The 19,437-nt window shown below is 38.5% G+C and overlaps 2 protein-coding genes across 16 annotated transcripts in view; both read right to left on the minus strand.

Moving 5' to 3' along the window:
- The window catches only part of LOC143899235 (uncharacterized), a 157,941-nt gene extending 152,229 nt beyond the window's left edge, over positions 1-5,712 (minus strand). For 6 of the 12 annotated variants that reach the window (XR_013257427.1, XR_013257426.1, XM_077409380.1 and 3 more), the window contains exons 1-2: positions 5,563-5,710; positions 5,258-5,307 (exon numbers count right to left, since the gene is read on the minus strand). The gene's annotated coding sequence lies outside the window, so the exon portion shown is untranslated. Of the gene's footprint in view, positions 1-5,257; positions 5,308-5,562 lie in introns of all 12 variants that reach the window. The other 6 variants (XR_013257425.1, XR_013257424.1, XR_013257423.1 and 3 more) reach the window with 2 other exon arrangements.
- Positions 5,713-7,518: 1,806 nt separating this feature from the next.
- LOC143899201 (uncharacterized) overlaps positions 7,519-19,437 on the minus strand; it is a 35,046-nt gene continuing 23,127 nt past the window's right edge. For all 4 annotated transcript variants that reach the window (XM_077409278.1, XM_077409279.1, XM_077409277.1 and 1 more), the window contains 5 exons: positions 19,235-19,341; positions 18,171-18,466; positions 17,068-17,245; positions 14,098-14,267; positions 7,519-12,653 (listed from right to left, as the gene is read on the minus strand). In XM_077409278.1, the coding sequence (XP_077265404.1) occupies positions 7,809-12,653; positions 14,098-14,267; positions 17,068-17,245; positions 18,171-18,466; positions 19,235-19,341 (5,596 nt within the window). In that variant the 3' untranslated portion in view covers positions 7,519-7,808. The remainder of the gene's footprint in view (positions 12,654-14,097; positions 14,268-17,067; positions 17,246-18,170; positions 18,467-19,234; positions 19,342-19,437) is intronic.

Below are 19,437 nucleotides of genomic sequence, written 5' to 3' on the forward strand. Positions count from 1 at the left end.
TAAAAAGCTCCCAAATCAGGAAAATTTTTTTGAAAAAAAAGGGGGACGCTGGCCCATTTCGACGTTCTGCGAGTTTTTTTTATTTTTCGTACCGTTCTGAAAGTGTTCCCAAAAAATTTTTAAAGAGTTCTGGCGATAACATTTTTTTAAACATTTTTTTTTAAAAAAATTTTTTTCCGAGAAAAACGCATTTTTCGTGTACTTGGGGGGACCCCCAGGAAATCTCGGAGTTCTGGCTTTTTATAAAAAAATTTTTCGAATGTTTCTAAAATAAAAGCAATTTCTAAAGAGTTCCGGGCCGGGGTTTTTTTAAAAAGTTGTAAAAATTTTTAAAAAAAATTTTAAAACCCCCCAAAGTCAGGAATTTCCCTCGAAAATTTGGTGAAACCTGGCCCCCCTTTCGACAGTTTTTTTTCCCATTTTTAAAATTTAAATTTTTGTACATTCTGAACGTTTTTTTAACTTTTTTTTAAAAAGTTTTTCCCCCGGCGATAAAAAAAAATTTAATCCTTTTTTAAAAAAATTTTTTTCGCCGAAAAGACAATTTACGGGATATTAGTGAGGGGGGGGTTTGAAATACGGAGTTTTGGTTTATATAAAAAATTTTTTGTATGTCGAAATACGGCCAAAAATCCCCACCTTTTTTCGATAAAATTTTCCCCCAAATTTTTTTGCGTTATTAATTTATTTAAATATTTTTTTAAAATTTTTTTTTAAGCCCGGGGAAAAATTTAGAAATTTGGGGTTTTTTTGTTCAGAACTAAAAACGAAAAAATTTTTTTTAGCCCCCAAATCCGGATTTTTCCCCCCAAAAACTCACCCCTTACCCTAAAAAAATCTTTTTCCCCGGGCGATAAAAATTTTTTTTAAAAAAAGATTAAAAATGTTTTTCGCCAGAACCCCCTTTTTAAAAAAGTTTGAAAAAAGTTTTAGAACTGTACGAAAATTATAAAAAACTCGCAGAAAATTTTGAAATACCCGGGGCCCCCCCTCTCCCCTATTTTGATGAATTCCTGCCCTTTTTTGCGTTATTAATTTATTTAAAAAAATTTTTTTAAAATTTTTTAACGCCCGGAACCTTTAAAATTGCTTTTTTTTTGTTCAAACTATTCGAAAAAATTTTATATAAGCCAAAATCCGAGATTTCCCCAAGGCCCACCCATGTCCCCCTAAAAAAAGTCCCCCTTTTCCCCCAGGATAAAAAATTTTTTTAAAAAAGATTAAATAATGTTTATCGCCCCCAAATAAAATTTTTTAAAAGGGGTTTTTAAAAAAAGGGTTTAAACTTTTACAAAATTATAATAAACTCGCCCAAAAAATCGAATACCCGGGGCCCCCCCTCTCACCTACTTTCCGGGTGAATTCCTGACTTTCGAGCGTTTTTAATTTATTTAAAAAAAAATTTTTAACCTTTTGCCCCCCAAAAACCCGGGGAAAAATTTAGAAAAATTTTTTTTTTTTTGTTCCGAACTATTCGAAAAATATTTTATATAAACCCCAAATTCCGAGATTTCCTACGCGTCTCACCCTTTTACCCGTAAATGCGTCCCCTTTTTCCCGGGGGGTAAAAAAATTTAAATTTTTAAAAAATGATTAAATAAAAATTTTCGCCAGAAAATCTTTTTTAAAAAGTTATAACAAATTTTTAAAGTAAAAAAAAAATTTTAAAAAAACTCGCAGAACTGTCGAAATCGGCCCGTCCCCCCCCACCCTTCGTGAATTCCTGACTTTCGAAAAATTAAAATTAAAAATTTTTTTTAAAAATTTTTTAAAAATTGCCAACGCCCGGGGAAAAATTTAAAATTGCTTTTAAAATGTTCCGAAAATTTTTGAAAAAAATTTTTTTAAAAGCCAAACTCCGAGATTTTTTCCCCCCCCGTCTCACCCCCCTTTCAGTAAATGGGGGGTCTTTCCGAGCGAAAAAAAAATTTTTTAAAAAATTATTAAATAATTTTTATCCCCAAACTTTTTAGAAAAAAAGTTAAAAACGTTTTTTAATTGGGGGGAAAAAATTTTAAAAAAAAACCCGGGGGGAAAAAGTCCCAAATTTTTTGGGCCAAAGGGGGCACCTTTTTCGATAAATTCCTGACTTTTTGAGCGTTATTAATTTATTTAAAATTTTAAAAAAATTTCCAACGCCCGGGAAAAAATTTAGAAAAATTCCCCTTTTAAAAAAAATTGGGGTTTTTAAAAAAAAAAGAAAAAAAAATTTTTTAAAGCCAGAAAACCCCCCATTTTCCTACAGTGTCCCAAACCCCCCCCCCCCGTAAATGCGTTTCTCGGGCGATAAAAAAAATTTTTAAAAAAAAAATTTAAAAAATGTGTTTTTGCCAGAAAAATTTAGAAAACGTTAAAAAACCAAAAATTTTTAAAAAATAAAAAAATTATTTTAAAAAAAATCCCCGAAATGCCCCCAAAACGAGGGGCCCCCCCCTCCCTACTTTCGAAAGAAAATTTCCCACTTTCCCCCCGTTAAAATTAAAATTTTTTTTAAAAATTTTTTTAAAATTGCCAACGCCCGGGGAAAAATTTTGAAATTGGGGTTTTATTGTTCAGAACTATTTTAAAAAATTTTTTTATATAAGCCCCAAAAACCCAGATTTCCCCCGGGGGCCTCACCCTATACCCGTAAATGCGTCTTTCTCGGGGATAAAAATTAAATTTTTAAAAAAAAAAATTAAAAAAAGTTTTATCCGGGGCCCAAAAAACCCCTTTAAAAAAAAGTTAGAACCAAAAATTTTGAACTGTCGAAAAAATTTTTAAAAAAACTCGCAAAAAATGTCAAATAAAGGCCAGCGTCTCCCTATTTTCGATATTCCTGACTTTCCCCCGGGGGTTTTTATTTTTTAAAAATTTTACAAAAATTTCCCGGGCCGGGGCCCCGGGAAAAAATTTTGAAATTGCTTTTATATGTTTCAGAACTATTCAAAAAAAAAATTTTTTTTAAGGGGCCCAACTCCAGTTTCCTACAGCGGGGGCAACCCATGTAACACTTAAAAAGTCCCCTTTTTTGGCGATAAAATTTTTTTAAAAAAAGATTAAAAAAAGTTTAAACGCCAGAACCCCTTAGAAAACGTTAGAACCCCTTTAAATTGTAAAAAATTAAAACCCGCAAAATGTCCCAAAACGGCCAGCGTCTCACCTTTTTCGATAAAAATTTCCCCCCTTTTTGGTGTTTTAATTTATTTAAAAAAATTTTCCCCCCAAAAAAATTGCCAACGGGGCCCCCCCCTCTTTTTAAAATGCCTTTTATATGTTCCGAAACTAAAAAAAAAATATTTTAAAAAAAACCGGAACCCCCCAATTTCGCTTAGCGTTTCATCGTTTTTCCGTCAAAAATTTCTTTTTGGTTAAAAATTTAAATTTTTTTAAAAAATAAAAAAAAAATTTTTAACCCCCCGGACCTTTTTTTTAAAAAAACTTCAATATGCTCGAACTACTCAAATATTTTTTCATAAATCGGAAATTTTCCCCCATTTCAACGGGGCCCCCCCCAACTCGTTAAAAACGTTACTGGTAAAAATTTTTTTTGTACTTTTAATTAATTTTTTTTTTTTTTTTTTGGCAAACTCTTTATAGAAAAATTTTTGAAATTAGATCCGAAAATCTGTGAGAACCGTAGTTTTGGGAAAAAAGTGTAGGCCCAAAAAAAGACGCTGCGTTAAAACCCCCTAGCTTTTTAGTTTGGGCCCCCCGCGTTTTTTTTGGGGGTTAAAAAAAAAAAAATTTGTTTTTTCCCCCGGGGGGGAAATTTTTAAAATTTGAAAAGGAAGTCGAACCCCCCAAATTTTTTGAGTTTCCGCCAAAAAAGACGCTAGCTTCACACACCGTCTTTTTTCGAAAAAAAAAAGGGGTCCCCCCCCAAGCATTCGTCAGAAAAACCTAAATTTGCGCTTGTGAAAATACCTATATCGCTTTGGGGGGAAAATTTTGAAGTGGCCCCTTTTTAAAAAATTTTTTAAATGGGCCCCCTGAGATCGACTATAGCCCCCCGTAAAATTAAACATCACGAAAACGGTTAAAACCGTGGGGTTTTTTTTTAAACATACGGAGCCCCCAAACCCCCAAACCCCGACGAAAAAAAACTGGGGATTTTAAATTTTTTTTTTTTAATATACAAAAATTTTTTTCATATTTAAAATTTTAATACCAAAATTTAAAAAATTTTATATTATAACATCATAATAAACAATTAAATTTTGGGAAAAAAAAAATTAGTGTTTTAAAAAAATTTTTTTTAAAAAAATATTTTATTGCCGCGGTTTGTAGGCGGGTGGTCTAACTTCGACCACCGGCGCCAGCCGATGCGCCCGCGCGACTTTATGTCATGCGTCATCGAGCTCATCTTGTTAAATGAGAAAGCCCAACGTCCCGTTTAACAATGCAAATTTAACAAAATTGATTTATCGAAAACTTACAAAATATATCTCTTTTGCAGCAAAATAAAAACATACGTATCAAAAATTAAGATTTACAACTTATAAGTACATCACATCTACATACGACGTGTGCGGGGATAAACGAGCATCGTTACGCTTGCATCAGCATCAAAGGCAAATACGACGACCGGAGAACGGGGCACGTGCCGTCGCTTCCTCCTCTACATCGATAAAAACTGATCCGACGCATTATGCGCGCGGCACGTTCTGAAAACTGCCACGTGACGCGTTATTTTCTTCGTAAAACGAGAAAGATCTTTCAGCGACGTTTTATCGATCGGCCCATGCGTAAAAGAAAACTGAGCTCCAAAAATTAAATCAGTAAAACCGCGAATCTGTCAATCTCACGACGATTAATCGCGTGGATTTATCAAGATTAGTACCGTCTTTAAATCTACTTCTTTCTCTATAGTTTAGATTAGATAACGTGGCAAAGCCGGCAAAAAAAAGCGCGATAATCGCAGAAGAAGGTATGTAAATTTCGACTTAAACGTGAATTCACACCTTCTTCTATCTACATTTTGCAACATGCGAGTTTTCAATACTCGGACCGAATCGGAACCGAAACCGAAACCGAAAACCGTACCGTAACTGGTATTTTTGTCGGAACAAAACCATAAACCGCGCGCGTATGGAAGTTTTATAAAGACTATAAAACAGGAATCAAAACCGGTATCGTTAAAAGTCGTTATATCTTGAAAAAAATTAAGATCAAAAAATAAAAACACAAAAAAACAATAAAAAAATGACATCTACGTCGAAATATCATCATACCTCAGATATCAAGTGATCATTCTTATAAAAAAAAAGTCACTCACCGACCGACGCGCAACGGGCGGAGTTAGTCAGCCACGTAGCTCCGATGATTCTGTAACACAAAAATGAAAGATTCGTATTAAATAGTTTCAAAAAATAATTTTTACACACGTCTACGTCGTCTTTTAATTAGATTTACTAATATACAATTCACTTATTTCCCGAGAAAAACCTTTATGAGAATAAACTTTTATAAAATTTTAGATAAAATTTCGGATTCTCAAATTATTTCTTGCTTATCCGAGATAAATCGACGCGAATAAATAGAAAAGAACTATTGATTTAAATAATAAGAAATAACACTTACCCCAAGGTTGCTCCGTCGGGGCCCGATGCCTTTGCCAGGCCTCCTAGCCTCCTCTCCACGATTCGCCAGGTCCTTCTCCGTTGGCCGGTTGGCGCACTCCGCACTCACTCGCGACGTTCACGAAAATCGACCGATTTCAACACTTCGCACGACACTCCCGGCATATCCGGCGTTAATCTCGCGACACGGCGACGGAAAAATTACGACTGATCGTACGACGAAGAAGCTGCGCAACGCGAATAACGTTGCGCGGGTCGCGGACGCCGCGCCGCGGCTAACTCGACACGAATGGTAGGGACGAAGTGGGGGCTACAAGTGACTAGGCACGGACGCGCTCGGTATGCGTGACGTCAGCACGCCTCGAACCGCTCCTCTACCCCCACTACTCGTGTTTACCGCGGCGGGCACGACCGCGCTTTAACGTCGCCGGTCGCCATTGTATTGTCGCCAAGTGCGAGGTGCGAGTGCCGCGTCGCCGGCCGCCGCTCCACGTCACACGCGGACCGCATCGCGGAATAATGAACGATACACGAATGAATCGCCGCCGGCGGTTTAGATTACGAAAAACTGATATATCGAATTTAATGCGTGTGCTTCGCGAAATTTATATGGATACCGAGGTACGTCGCATTCGATAATATATTCGATAGTATAATATTGATTACATTCTTGCGGACGATCAATCTCGCTTTTACCGACAATGACTCCGCGTCTCGCGTTGTGTCGCGCGACTTCGAAATTCGGAACAAAGTTGATCGGACATCGTTTTCGGAACACGGATAAAGAATTTCATTAACGATACGAATGGACGATAAATCGAGTGACGCCGCGACGTGTTTAATTATAACAATCGCAGTCTCTATTAACGTCGTACGTTTACCTTCGTATTTGATCGTGCCTCGACATCTGGCGATCGCGGGTGACAGACACCGTTAATAAATCGATGATTTAATTGTAGTTGACAAAAAATAACGCCTCACAAGCAGCAAGTGCGAAGCGACCTCGCGCCTGGCGAGTGAAGTTGGCCGCGCGATTTACAAAATTCTTTCCGCCCCCGCCCGCGCCGCGCCGCGTCCATGTCAACGTCTACCTGTGGGACATCGTGGCATGGCACGTAGCGGTACGCGCTGCGTCGAAACACTGCAAAGTGTCGAAGTCGAAAGTATCGCGCGATCATAAGCGACGACGCGTGAACGAGTGAGTGACGCAGTGACGAGAGACCAACGCTTCAACGGAGCAGGACCTGGTGGATCAAGGAGAGGGGTAGGAGGCCTGGGAGGCATCGGGCGACGGCGGAGCGACCGTGGGGTGAGTAGTTGTTAATCGTTTATTATATTTTGCCGTCTTGTCAGTTCCGCGGTAGACTCCGCCACTTTCGTGGTTTAACTACGGTGTAATTTCGGGCCGAGTCCGATCTCCGGCGTATATGCGAGATATGTGAGAAGAGATATTGCGTCGCGACCGTCGCGTCTCTCTCTTATTCGCACGGTCGCGGTATTATTTGCACAATTTTTCGCGGCTTAATTATGCGAACTAGTTAACGCGGAAATATCCGCGGTCACTTGTTTCTTACATTTTAAAATCAGATATTTGTTAGAATGACGTTTTAAAAACGGGCAATAATTATTTGCCTCGATAATTATTTACCATCGATTATCTTGGACGTGACTTTAATATAAAAATATTTCTTTTGTTACAGATCGACGCAGAATTACAACTCCGCTGTTGCGCATCGGCCAGTGAGTTATTTTTTATTTCAATGTATTTTATTTCGAAGCAATGGATTTACAAAAATTATATTGCAAAAGTAAATAAAACGTATGTACAAGAAATGAGATATTAAAGGAGTTGCAAACAGTTTTTTTTTCTAACTTACGTAATTTATTAGACATTATATAAAAATTTTTATTTATAGTAATAATATAGAGGTAAAGTGTTCTGTATTATTACTTAATCTAATGAAATATTTGAACACATTCGTTACCTATTTGTTGCTACAATTTCTACGGTTATTACAGACAAAATTAAAACCTTAAAGATTAAGAATATACATATGAATACATTATCTAATGTTACGTAATAGATATATTGCCTTGATATTTGATATAATCTATTGCCTTGAAAAGAATAGGCTCGGAAATGGATAGATTCTAGAGCCTATAAAATATTTTTGTAATTTATATAAATAAAAGTAGTGAAAAACAGATGTATAATTTTTTAAAAGAAAGATCGCTCGAATGATCTTCTTAAAATGCATTCGTACCTCTGCTGTTTTCTACGATACGTCTCCTCTCTTTTAAAAGCTCCAAAAATTTCGCTCTCGGACTACCGGGATATTTCAATTCCACGCTGAAAGGATCTACAAGTCTGGGATTCGTTAACTCAGTTCTTAAACTATCTCTTGATCTCCGCGTAATTTCTTTTTTTACATAAGGCGTTTGTCCTATCGCGATTGATTTTACAGGATCTGTCGGATAATCGTGATGCTTTATCTCGAAAATCGTCGGTTCGTTTGACGCTTCAATGTCTGACGGATTATCGTAGTCTTTCGGAGATTCGTTGCAAAATTCTTCAGAATCGATCTTCAGACCGATCGATGTCCTCGAGTTAGTATCGTCCGCTTGATCCGAGAGTTTTGTTTTCCTAAATGTCCATGCGCCACTCTCAATTCCACGAATGTGGCCGAGATAATCCTCGGCGGTAGAAACTTCGTCGAAATTAAGGATGCCATGAGTGTCTTGTTGGAAAGTCCCTCGTAACTTGGAGTAAGTTGTCGGGCTTTGCGATCTAAGGTCGGATATTTTCCGGAGGCGTTCCTGTCGGGATTGTTTCAGATTCCAACATTTACTAAAATCGGCTGCGTCCATTAGTTGGTCGAAGATTTTGCGCTCGAGATCATCCTCAGTTGTAATATTGTTGTTCTTGTCGTCAAGATCGTGTTCGTCTGTCTCGGTAAGAGCTCGATACTTTTCTGGCTCGTTTGACGTAGACCGTGTTGTGACGTCAATTCGAGTGGAAGACAAAAGCGGCAAGGAAATCCTGGAAAGATTGGACTCGTCGCAATTCTCAGCATCATTTTCGGAAACAGCATTCCCGCATTGACGGATCGCGTTGTCAATGATGCTGGACACACCGGAGTCTACACTGGGACTCGCTAAACTCGATTTAGCGCCAGCAGACTCGACATCGATACCATATTTGTCCAGAAGGACCTGGTTATGCTTGCTGACTTTATCGATGCGTGCCTCCAATCTCTCGATACCTTTCAAACATTTCACGTAGGATTCGACAGCGACAACTTCGTCATTATCCGGTTGCAAGTATTTGTCGGTGTCGTCCTTCAGGCTCACTCCGCGCCCTCGGAACTCCGTGTAATCTTTGTCCGTCCTCGGATTGTTTTCACGACGACCTCGTCTTCTGCGACGCTTTCCGTAGTTCTCCAACATGTTTGTGGCACTCATGTACTCGTTGATAGAGTTCATGTTGCGCATGAAGGTTATTGCCTCATTCAAATAATCTTCAAGAATATTTCTCTTCGATGCTGTACGAGAACGAGTGTCTTCATCGATGACGACATTGTTTTCGATAATTTCGTTGCGAGAATCCTCGCGATGATCTTTATTGGAGAACTCCACCTTTTCGTCATTAAGCGATTTTTCGGAATCCTCGGAATCATGATTTTCTTTCAAGGTAGGTAGAACTTTCTCGCTCTTCGACGAGTGTATCTTTTTCTGTTGCAAGGACTGACCATTTTCGACACTCGACGTTTGAACGATATCCAAATTTTCGGTCACAACCGGCTTCTTCTTCTTTATCTTTTTAATTATAGACTTCAAAGCTACCTCTGAGTTTTGCTTTGATGTCAGAATTTTGCGATTAGTCACAACGTCAGATATCTCCTCGAGGTTACTAGGATTTGAAAAAGACACCTTTTTCTCGCTGATATTATCAAACTGCCTGATACACGTTTTTGCTTCTTCTTCGGAGTCACTATCTACGATATTCGATGATGTTCCTAGGATTAATGCCTTGTAATCTTGTATTAGATTCTTCTTTGACGTTTCATTAGGTTTTCTCTTCGGAAATTCGATCTGAGTATCGTCAAAATCGTCATCTATCGAGGACTCGTTAACCGAATCTACATGACTCACCGACTTCAAAGTTTCCTTTTTCGTGTGCGCAACGACATCCGGAGGACAAGGGCTCTCGTAATTCTTGTCGTCGTGCGAATCCACCGCTTTCGCTTCATCTGTTTCCTTCGTGATGTTGTCTTCATCGTAATCAAGACTGTCATCCGAAAAATTATAATCGTAGTTTAATAAGTTGTTTAGCGAAACAGATTTTGATTTCTTCAAGTTCTTGCATCTGTCTCGAATACGTGATTCCTGAGCCGTTTCTTCTGGAATTTTAGCGACAAAAGTATATTCGCTGTTTATCGTAGAAGAGAATAAGTCATCAATTAGTTCTAAATTAGTATCTTGTTGCGTAGAAGATGGCATAGCTGTCTCTCTGTTATAATCGGAAAATTCTGGCGATTGTTCTGGATACGGAAGGGTCCAATTCTTCCACAGATCATGACGGGCAAATCTTTGTATTGTCCTTCTAGGATTTAAACTGTAGCTACGTTTCTTAATGATGAAAGCCTGCGTTAAACCGCCTTTCGGAATCGGCCGCTTTCCGTGACAAACATCATTAATGTATATTCCGTTCCATTCCGTCTTTGTGCTGTTCTCTTTCGTCCCGATGACAGAAGAAGTACCTAAAGAACTTCTAAAAGTAATCGACTTCTCCATCGCAATTTCTTTCTTTAAATCGGAGGTTACGTCATGGTAGCTTTTGCCTTTCGGATCTTGAAAGATATTCTCGATCCTGAAAACTCTGCCGTCCGCCTGAGTGGCTGTCGATTTGACTGTAAAATCCTTTAAAAACGATTCTTTGATTTCATTTTTAATCTCTTCATCCGTCTGAGCTGCCTTGTCGCTAGAAATAGGTTTCGATTTCTCTTCCACGGCATCATCATTGCCGTCTATCACCGCTATTCTTGATTCTAGACCATTTGTGCTCTCGATAGTTATATTGATCATTTCCGGTAAAGATATGGAGATAACGTTTTTCTCGGGACTATTCGCTCGTACATGTTGGTTGAGTTCGTGAAATAAACTACAGCATTTGCTATAGTTTCTGCTCTCCGAATTATTTTTTTGCTGACTCGCTGTTTCTAAACGTGCCGTTTGCACCGCCGAATTCCTCCCCGGCGACGTGAGGAACGTATTAGTCGAACTATCCACGATATCTACGCACGGTACTTTTTTGTCACCTTCCGGATAAAACTCGGATACATCGGCGCTAGACAGATTGCTCTCGGTATAATTCTGCACGTCGTCGGAAAGTATACCGGAATCGTTTCGCGGCGAGTGAAGTTCATAGTCATCGAAGTCGAGGTCGGTGGCCAAGCTTTCGGCATCTTTGCAGCGGAAGATGCTGGTTGGTGGTCGTCTATCCGTCAACGTTGCCATGTCCTTTACCCTAAGAACAGGTAATCGACGATCTACCATTTCGATTACCGCGACGTCCGTATGATCGTCTGTGAGGACCGCTGCGTCTTGAAATACTACCTTAGGTTCGTCCGTCAGACACGCCATATCCTTGAAGCGCAGCGTCGACGCCGTTTCCGTCTGCGTGTCCACGTTGATCCTTCGTCGTTTCATCAGCATTTTCCGCGAAATCTCCTGGAGTTTCGATCGCGCTAGAAGACTGCCTGGCATCTTCACGTCGGTACTTTCCGGCGGTGAACGCGTACCCGATGTATTGCTACTCGCCATGTTGGCCTCTTCTACGGGCTTTCTACTGGAGTAGAGTCTTTCCGTGACGGCCGCCACAATCTCGGCGCGTTTTACTTTCTGAATGGCTGTGTGATGCTTTAAACCGCCCGCCGCCGCCGTCGCTGCTTCCCGATCTAAAGAGCTCTTTCTACGCGCTAACTTGTCGCGCGCCAAACTCGAGATCAAGATCTGTTCGTCCTTGGAGCTGCTTGAGCTACTGTCCTTGCTAGTCTTTCTCTTCAAGCTTTCCAAACTCGGCTTTCTGCCGATATTATGATAGCTACCTGCTCTGTTGGTGTCTTTCAGACTCTTGTTAGACTCGTTGCTGCTCTTTCTCTGTAGATGATCCTTGCTGCCGATCGCTCTCCAAATATTCGCCGACTTAATATTTGCTTTGCGATCGTCGATCTCGCGAATATTATTGAGCTTCTTTCCACGATCGGGCAGCGTCGGACGTTTCTCCAAGTTCGTATGCGATCGTTGAACACCGAAAAATGGTTCTTTCTTCTTGTTAATCCCGTCGATAGAGCCGAACTTCTTTGAGACGTTCAAATTTGACGAAGGTAAATCGACGGAATTTTGCTTACTGAATTTACCTCTCGGTCTGCTTCTTCCAACGGATGCCGGACTTTGTGGAGGGCATTCTGACGTAATCTGATGAAGATCAACAATCTCCGAGTCTTTCAAGATGCAGGAATTTGCTGAGCTACTGCGATCATCAGGATCGTCGTCAATTTTTTCCGGTCCTTCGAAATCTTCATTGCTGCTTTCTATAAAATCGGCATCGATCGAATCTTCTTGCACTTCGTCGGAACAAATCTCCTCGATCTGTGCCGACGATCCTTGCAAACTGTCGTCTGGCTTGATCAGCACAGCTACCAGCGTAGGTATATCCACGAAAACCGGTTCATTGATCTCGTCCACCACCTCGTCATCCTCGTCGTTCAACTCGGTAACCTTGGCCTGGTTATAACTGCCAACAAAGCGATCCGGAAGTTGCAGATGCTCGAAAGATTTGAATTTTCTGATGGACCTTGAAGAGCCCGTCTCATAAGCCGTCACACTGTCACTGGAATTGAATCTTCTTATCGGAAGTACATTGAGAAATCTGTTATCTTTCGATTGTATAGTCTTGTCCTTATGATCAGATTCTTTGGATCGTGAGGTGTTGAGCGATTCCTGTTCTTTGCGATACTGAGGGTCCGTCGCGGAATCCTTTGAACTTTGAACTTTGCCGCAGCAACACGGCGCCTTAGTCTGGTCGATATCCTGCAATAAGATTCGTATAACTGATTTTAATTTAAACCGAGAATGGATATGACATATTTGAATAGCAAATTTTCTTTAATCTGTATAGTCTTAATTTTTCGCCATACTATGCATAAAGTACTTTAAGTTATGTGCTTTCTCCATAATTATTTTTAGATTCTAGTTTTTCTCATATATCTTTTTAATTTTTTATTATATATTAAAATTTGCAATAACCTCCACCGTTATTAAAATTGTAAATTATAAGTTATATAATTGAAAATTATATAAATGAATAATTAAATCAATGTTTAAAATTAATATTTAAATTATATCAACTTGAATACTGACAATTTTTAGCTTTCTGCTCTTCTGAAAGAGAGAAGCATTTAATTTTGTTTTAATATTTCCATTTTCAATATACATCACAATTATGATATTCTATATCTTTCAAAAGAAATTATTATTCTGCATGAATAATATTTTATCTCGGATTTAAAATACGACGCGCAAGCTCGTGGATAGTCGACGAAGTTGCGATTGCGGACGAAGCATGAGGAATTTAATTAATCGGCGATTATGCAACGTGTGGAAATGAAGGATGGAAACTACCTGATATGGAAATGGAAACGCTGTTCGCTCGTTAAGCGTAACCCATCGGCGTGCTATATTTTATCAGCAATCGTTTGGCCAATCGCTCGCAACGGGCGCTCAATAAGTGTCAAATAAACGATCAATGAATCTCATTTACGTAATGACATCGGACAATATCGCAACGCCGCTCGTATTGGTAAACCCCGATAATAAACTCGCACACCCTCTCGCGCGCGAGTTAAAACGCGACTGAAAAATCGGCCGTTATTTATCGCGGATCCGCGCGTTCTACGTCAGGCAAAATTGCGAAATTTGTTTTATAATATCACGTTATTACCGATCGCGCGCCGCTCGAAACTCATTAATATTTTCTGCCGGCAGCATGCGAATCTCCGGCCGCGACTTATAAAGTCGCTCGATCAACATCAGACCGGGGATTAAATCATTTTGCGTTTTCAGCCTCGCTTCCGCCAAGCTCGATTTTTCATTTCAGCCACGTCAGAAGACAAACGAGTATAAGTGGTGTTAATTTTTATTCGATTAAAATAACACTTCTGCGAATAAAATTTGTAAAAAGTTGATTCATTTTTAACCGTATGAAATAATCCCGAAATGTGTAACGTGCAAACAACTGACATTTTATTGAAATTTTTAGTTATCAATTGTATTTTACATTATATCAATTTTTACGTAATTATTTTGATTGTTTAAAAAGCTAAAATTATTTTTCTATCTGTGATGTTTTTATATTTCTTGATTTTATATGTCTGTCTATTTCTCAATTTATAGCAATATATATCGTATTTCGTCCTCAAACTAATATTTCTTATAATTTGCGTAAATTTGAGTAAAATATTCGCAAATTTCTTGCCTTTTCCGATAATAAAGATTTCAATCTGGCGACCTCGGCCCTTAATTCACGAATGATTCTCTCCACGGGATCCTCGTTGACCACTGGTCGATTGACCACGCTCTGCGCCCTTTGCGCGAATCGTAGGGTGTGCGCGGTCTCGTTGTAACTTCCGCTAGCCGGAGAGATCGCTGAAACACCAAAACTCCTATTAACGTTTAAGAATGTATGATAAAACTGTCGTACATACGTTTCAACTACAACTATTTAATCGTTACAGTGCGATTTTCTGATTAATACTAGCGGCTGCGGCCAACTGCGTTCTAAGTATATTAGCGATTAGATATCGATAATGAAAAAAATTTTTTTAGGAATAATATCTACTAGAAGGATCTATATCGCGGAATATCGCAAAATAACGCTTGCCTATTCAGAGACTGTGGGACCGTGCCATGCGAAATATTTTCAGCTTACTAAAAAGAACGTCACGTGCATTTTCATATAGAAATACTTTATTTCTTACTCTTTGAAAACATGAAATCTATATAAGATTCACCGATTCATAAATTCGTAGATATACAGATAATCAGATACTTTCAACGGCGGGCGTCTGTCGAATTAATCGAGAGGAAATGTACGGAACGAAACTCCGCGTGGACAAGTCAACCGGAAATAACTCGTGGCTCACCGAGAGAGCTCGATAATCCGAAATGAATTTTCAAGCGGACGGTATCTTTTCCGGACGTCGCGTCGTACTGCGGAATCGACGTATAAAATCCGCCACCGCGGCGACAGTATGCGGTCTGCGGGATAATGGTAATGTCTATTCAGCGCATCTATACGCACTACGTTCAATCACAAATGCGGGTCCGTTGAATATTAAACGTCTCCCCGATAATAAACCGAAATGCTATTAGCAATTCAATTAATTGCTGATGATCAGCGGCTCGGAATATTCCGCTACGATTAATTATATACGTCGCCAGGCCGGTTAGAACTGTTAGAAGAATTCGCAAAACTCGTCATGTCGCGCCGTTGTTCCCCGGTCAATTGTACGAATCGTGCGATCGACTCTTCCATTTCGGCAATTAATTGTGACGAATCGAAAGAGGAAAGACTGGCGCGCCTTCCCTTGATTAACGACTCTCTACGCCGCCTGCTCAATTACGTCAGTTTCGTTTATCACGGAACGATAGAAGAGATAAAAGTATCATGATAATCAATGAATCGAAGTAAACAGTTAAATAGAAGATAGAAGAGTTTGTCTTCCTCTCCATAGACCAATCTCAACGATTTCGAATATATAATGTATATTTTAAAAATTACCATGTTTTTAGTACAAACAATCGTCAAATTAAACTACAAATTCAATCAAAGAAGATTAAGCAGGAACGCGAAAAGGTTAATACATTCAACATTAATAATTCATATTTATCTTCAAAATAGACATCCGTGAATTATGTATTTTATCGTTATTTTTTTATTGTTATATTTTAAATGCTAATTTGATTTGATTTTAATCCGAAGAAAAGATATCAATTTTTGCTTGAAAAGATAAAGATTCATCTATTAGTAAACTGTGTAACGCAATCCTCTCTACGTGCTTTATCTATCTAACTACGATAGGTTTCTACGGAAAGATATATAGCGTTTCCCTGCTTTAAAATTTCAATATTAATCGTCTTTTACGATGACGATGGTTTTTTTAACACTCTGTCCAATTCGCGTAACATTTATTCCCTTAAGAGAAACTGTTGTGAGGATTAATGCATTCAATAAGAATCGAATATAACCAGGCAAAATCTTTCTAAGGTGACACTACGACGAAAAATAAATTCGTTATGAACAGTTTAGTTTACTAGAAAAGTCGGATTAAGTTCCTAAATATTTTTAACATGCTTTCTACAAAACTAAAGTTTTAACAATATTATTAAAAATGTATTAACTAAAATTTACATAAAAATTCGAGTATGTTTAAATATTTTACAAATTAGTTGATTATTTAATTAATAAATGATTTAAAAAATATTTTTTACGCGTAATCATTGCTAGCGTTAATTTATTTATTGTTTATATTAATTTAACTTGTTTATATTGGCTTTTAATAATCTTTTATTAAATCTATAGGTACTAGAGAGTGTATATTATAGCTCTGTGAAGCATGTATTTTTGCGTTACGTTAATAAAAATATTGAATTACGTTCGATAACGACTACCATATACTGCGGGAAGAATATTGGCGATGGATCGATCACGTAGCTACTGTCGCAAGCTCACTACAGATTTCTTATTTACCGCTTTTCGCGTCTCTCTATCTCGGTTCTATATTGAAATTTAATCTCCGCGTCTCTTAGCTCGCCTGGAAAAGCATTTAAACCAATTACATCCAGCCCGGGTTATCGCAAATGGGAATAATTTTACGAATCTCACAATTATATTTCTCTTCCGATAACTAATGGGATTTATGAGAAGGAGGAATTGCTGTTGTAAAAAGATAAAAGATAAATGGTTGGTTTTTCGTTGCAATCCAACATTCACGAAACGTTTTCGGAGGAAGACATTTGAACGATTTGAACAATTTTTAACGAGAAAACACATGAAAGACAAAAGAGCGTGAAATAAATTAATTGATTGTAGTCGATCTTAATTAACTCTTTTAGCGCGAAAAGCTCGCACTAAAAGGGTCAATTAAATAATGTCGAATTGGTCGTTGGATTTCAATCTGCGCGCGAGAACGGTGCGTCATTCTAGCAACAGAAAGGATATTAAAATGGAGGGTTTGAGATCAAAAGAGAGGAAAAGCGAGCTTATAATTTTCTCACGAAAATACACACCGGGAACGCGATTTGCGCGGGCGAAATATTCCCAAAAGGAAACCTTTTAACGTCAATGGAACATTCTAAGATCGCGAAGGCTGAAAAAGGGGGAGAATACGAGTTCAGAGAGGACGGTAGGGGAAAGATCAAAAGGAAAATACCGGCAGATACTTACTGGCGAGCATAATGGTGGTGGCATTTCCGCCGAGTGCATCCTTCAACAGCCAAGTGAGCGAAGAGTCTCTGTAAGGGATGTATCTTCTTCCTGGCCTACTTCCGGTTGAGCCTCTCTCGGCGAGTGCGGATATCACGTTCCCTAAAGCCACTAGGCTCTTGTTGATATTCGCACCTTCCTACAAAACGATACAAAAAAATAACGCGATAGTGATATCAAAATTATTAGGCTAATTGGATATTTTTATTGGTACTACATATTTTTATTCTTTATTCTTAATCTTAAGAAAAAATTTAGAATATCGATAATTATCTTCTTACAAATAAATAAAAATATTACAACTGGTTACTGGATAACATTGCACGTGTTTTTGAATTGATAATACATATATCTATCAGCAATAGCGTATGAATGTAATTATAAAACTTGTTAGTTTAACGTATGAGTTTTTAATCACAAAAACATACTTTGACTTTCATACGTGAAATACTATTAGCGATGATTCCTGAATTTTTGCAACGTTGTGATGATTCTTTCCGTATCATAGAAGGCATGATCACATCAACGCCAATGCTTAATCACAGTAATGACAAAATGGCACGTGGGTTGGTTTATAGAGCATTAACACACATCCGCTTTATCTACATAATATTTTTCACTCAACACACACATATTAAATCCATATCGAAAATAAATCCATTTTCACATGATACGCATGTATCACACAGAACTATGCTTGATGAAAATGGAGACAGGTGCTAGATATCACTAACGGACTAGACCTTTCAAACACTTGTGCTTCAATAGTTACGGATAAATCTAGATATTCGTCAATATAGAAAGAGAAACGTTTCGATAACAAAACAGTTTTAGATTTGTTCCAACGCTTTCTCGCGCTCGTTTTTCACGCTTGTTACTTTCACGAGTAACTCCGACGGTCGATTAGGCGAGTCTATTAGCGCGCGACGCGGCGGCCAGGACGAGATTGATAACGGGGCTCTATCCATCCGCGAAGCAGGCTCGCGCGAATATCGATTTTCATCGCGCGAAATTCAACCGGCGAATATTCCAGCGAACGATATTATTTTTAGGAAATGACTCACTTTCAGTCGATGAACGCCGCTGCAGGTGGCCGCGCTCTCGCTGCCCGCCAGATCGACTAGGTGCAACCTGCTACCGCCGCGCGGAGTGGCGTCCTGCCTCCTGGAGGACGAAGAAGTACCACTGCCGTTAGGACGCTCGGTGTCGGCCGTCTCCTGCGAGAGATCGACGGTCAGCAGAGCGTGGCTACGACTGCTGCTGGGGTTCTGAAGTGTCGAGGCTGTCTTTCTCGCCTTCGTGCCTTCCTCCACGTATGATATCAACGACCCCAGGGTGCGAACTACGTGGTGCGTTAATCCTAAAAGGAACGGAGACCAACGGGGAGTTGTCGATGACAAAATGTATATCAATCAATTCGTATATATCACGATTGTAAAACATATCAATCGAATTTCATTGTTGGAATAAATTATGACGGTGAATAGTCTATAATAACGTGAAACAATGTATAAATTTTTGAGAAATTGTAATCGAGAAAAGTTTTATTATTATAAAAATCGATAATTTAGGCATTCAAAAGTTATACTAATACTCTAGAACTTGAAAATGACAAGATATGTGAATCAATCCATTCAAGGATTTCACAATCTGGGAATAGTTTAATGAGTTTAATCGATCGAAAACTCAAGGATGCAAATACGCAATAACTTAAGATTAGAAGGCAAAAAATGTATCTGTCTTTATATGGGGAATAATAGAGATTATATTAAACTAGAACCTTTTATAATTTAATAAACATTTTTAAATATATCATACGAAAGGAATAATTTCAAAATAAAGTTATAAACATTACTTGTAGGATTAATAATATATTTAACGCGATATGATATAATATTTAATAATTTATTTTTGTATTAGACTATAATAACACGGCGAATGTAGCATGTAATAACACGAGAGAAATATAGCATAGAGAAAGATAGTTTTGTAGCGAAATAAAGGAAGATTTAAACAGCGCAGAACTTAGTGCTACACTTATTGTTGGTAACACACTGAGTAAGAAGACTCGAGGAATTTTAGCCGACGTCCTCCGTACGCGACGTTTTATGGTAAACGAGCGGAATACCTTGAACGTAAGGTCCCAGTCGAGGATGTTCTCGAACTCGAAGACCGCTCGTGCTCGTCGACGGCTTCAGGAGATCCCTTACCCTCTCGTTATATATCTCCAGATAACTGAAACAGATCCATTACAACAATTTTAACAAAAAGCTGCCATAAATTACCGTAACTGTAGATGTTTGATCACTCATCCCTCATGACTTTTCTTAT

The sequence above is a fragment of the Temnothorax americanus genome, unplaced genomic scaffold (genome assembly GCF_048541705.1).
Source record: "Temnothorax americanus isolate GAGA-0224 unplaced genomic scaffold, ASM4854170v1 Scaffold26, whole genome shotgun sequence".
In the NCBI taxonomy this organism is placed as follows: Eukaryota; Metazoa; Arthropoda; class Insecta; order Hymenoptera; family Formicidae; genus Temnothorax; species Temnothorax americanus.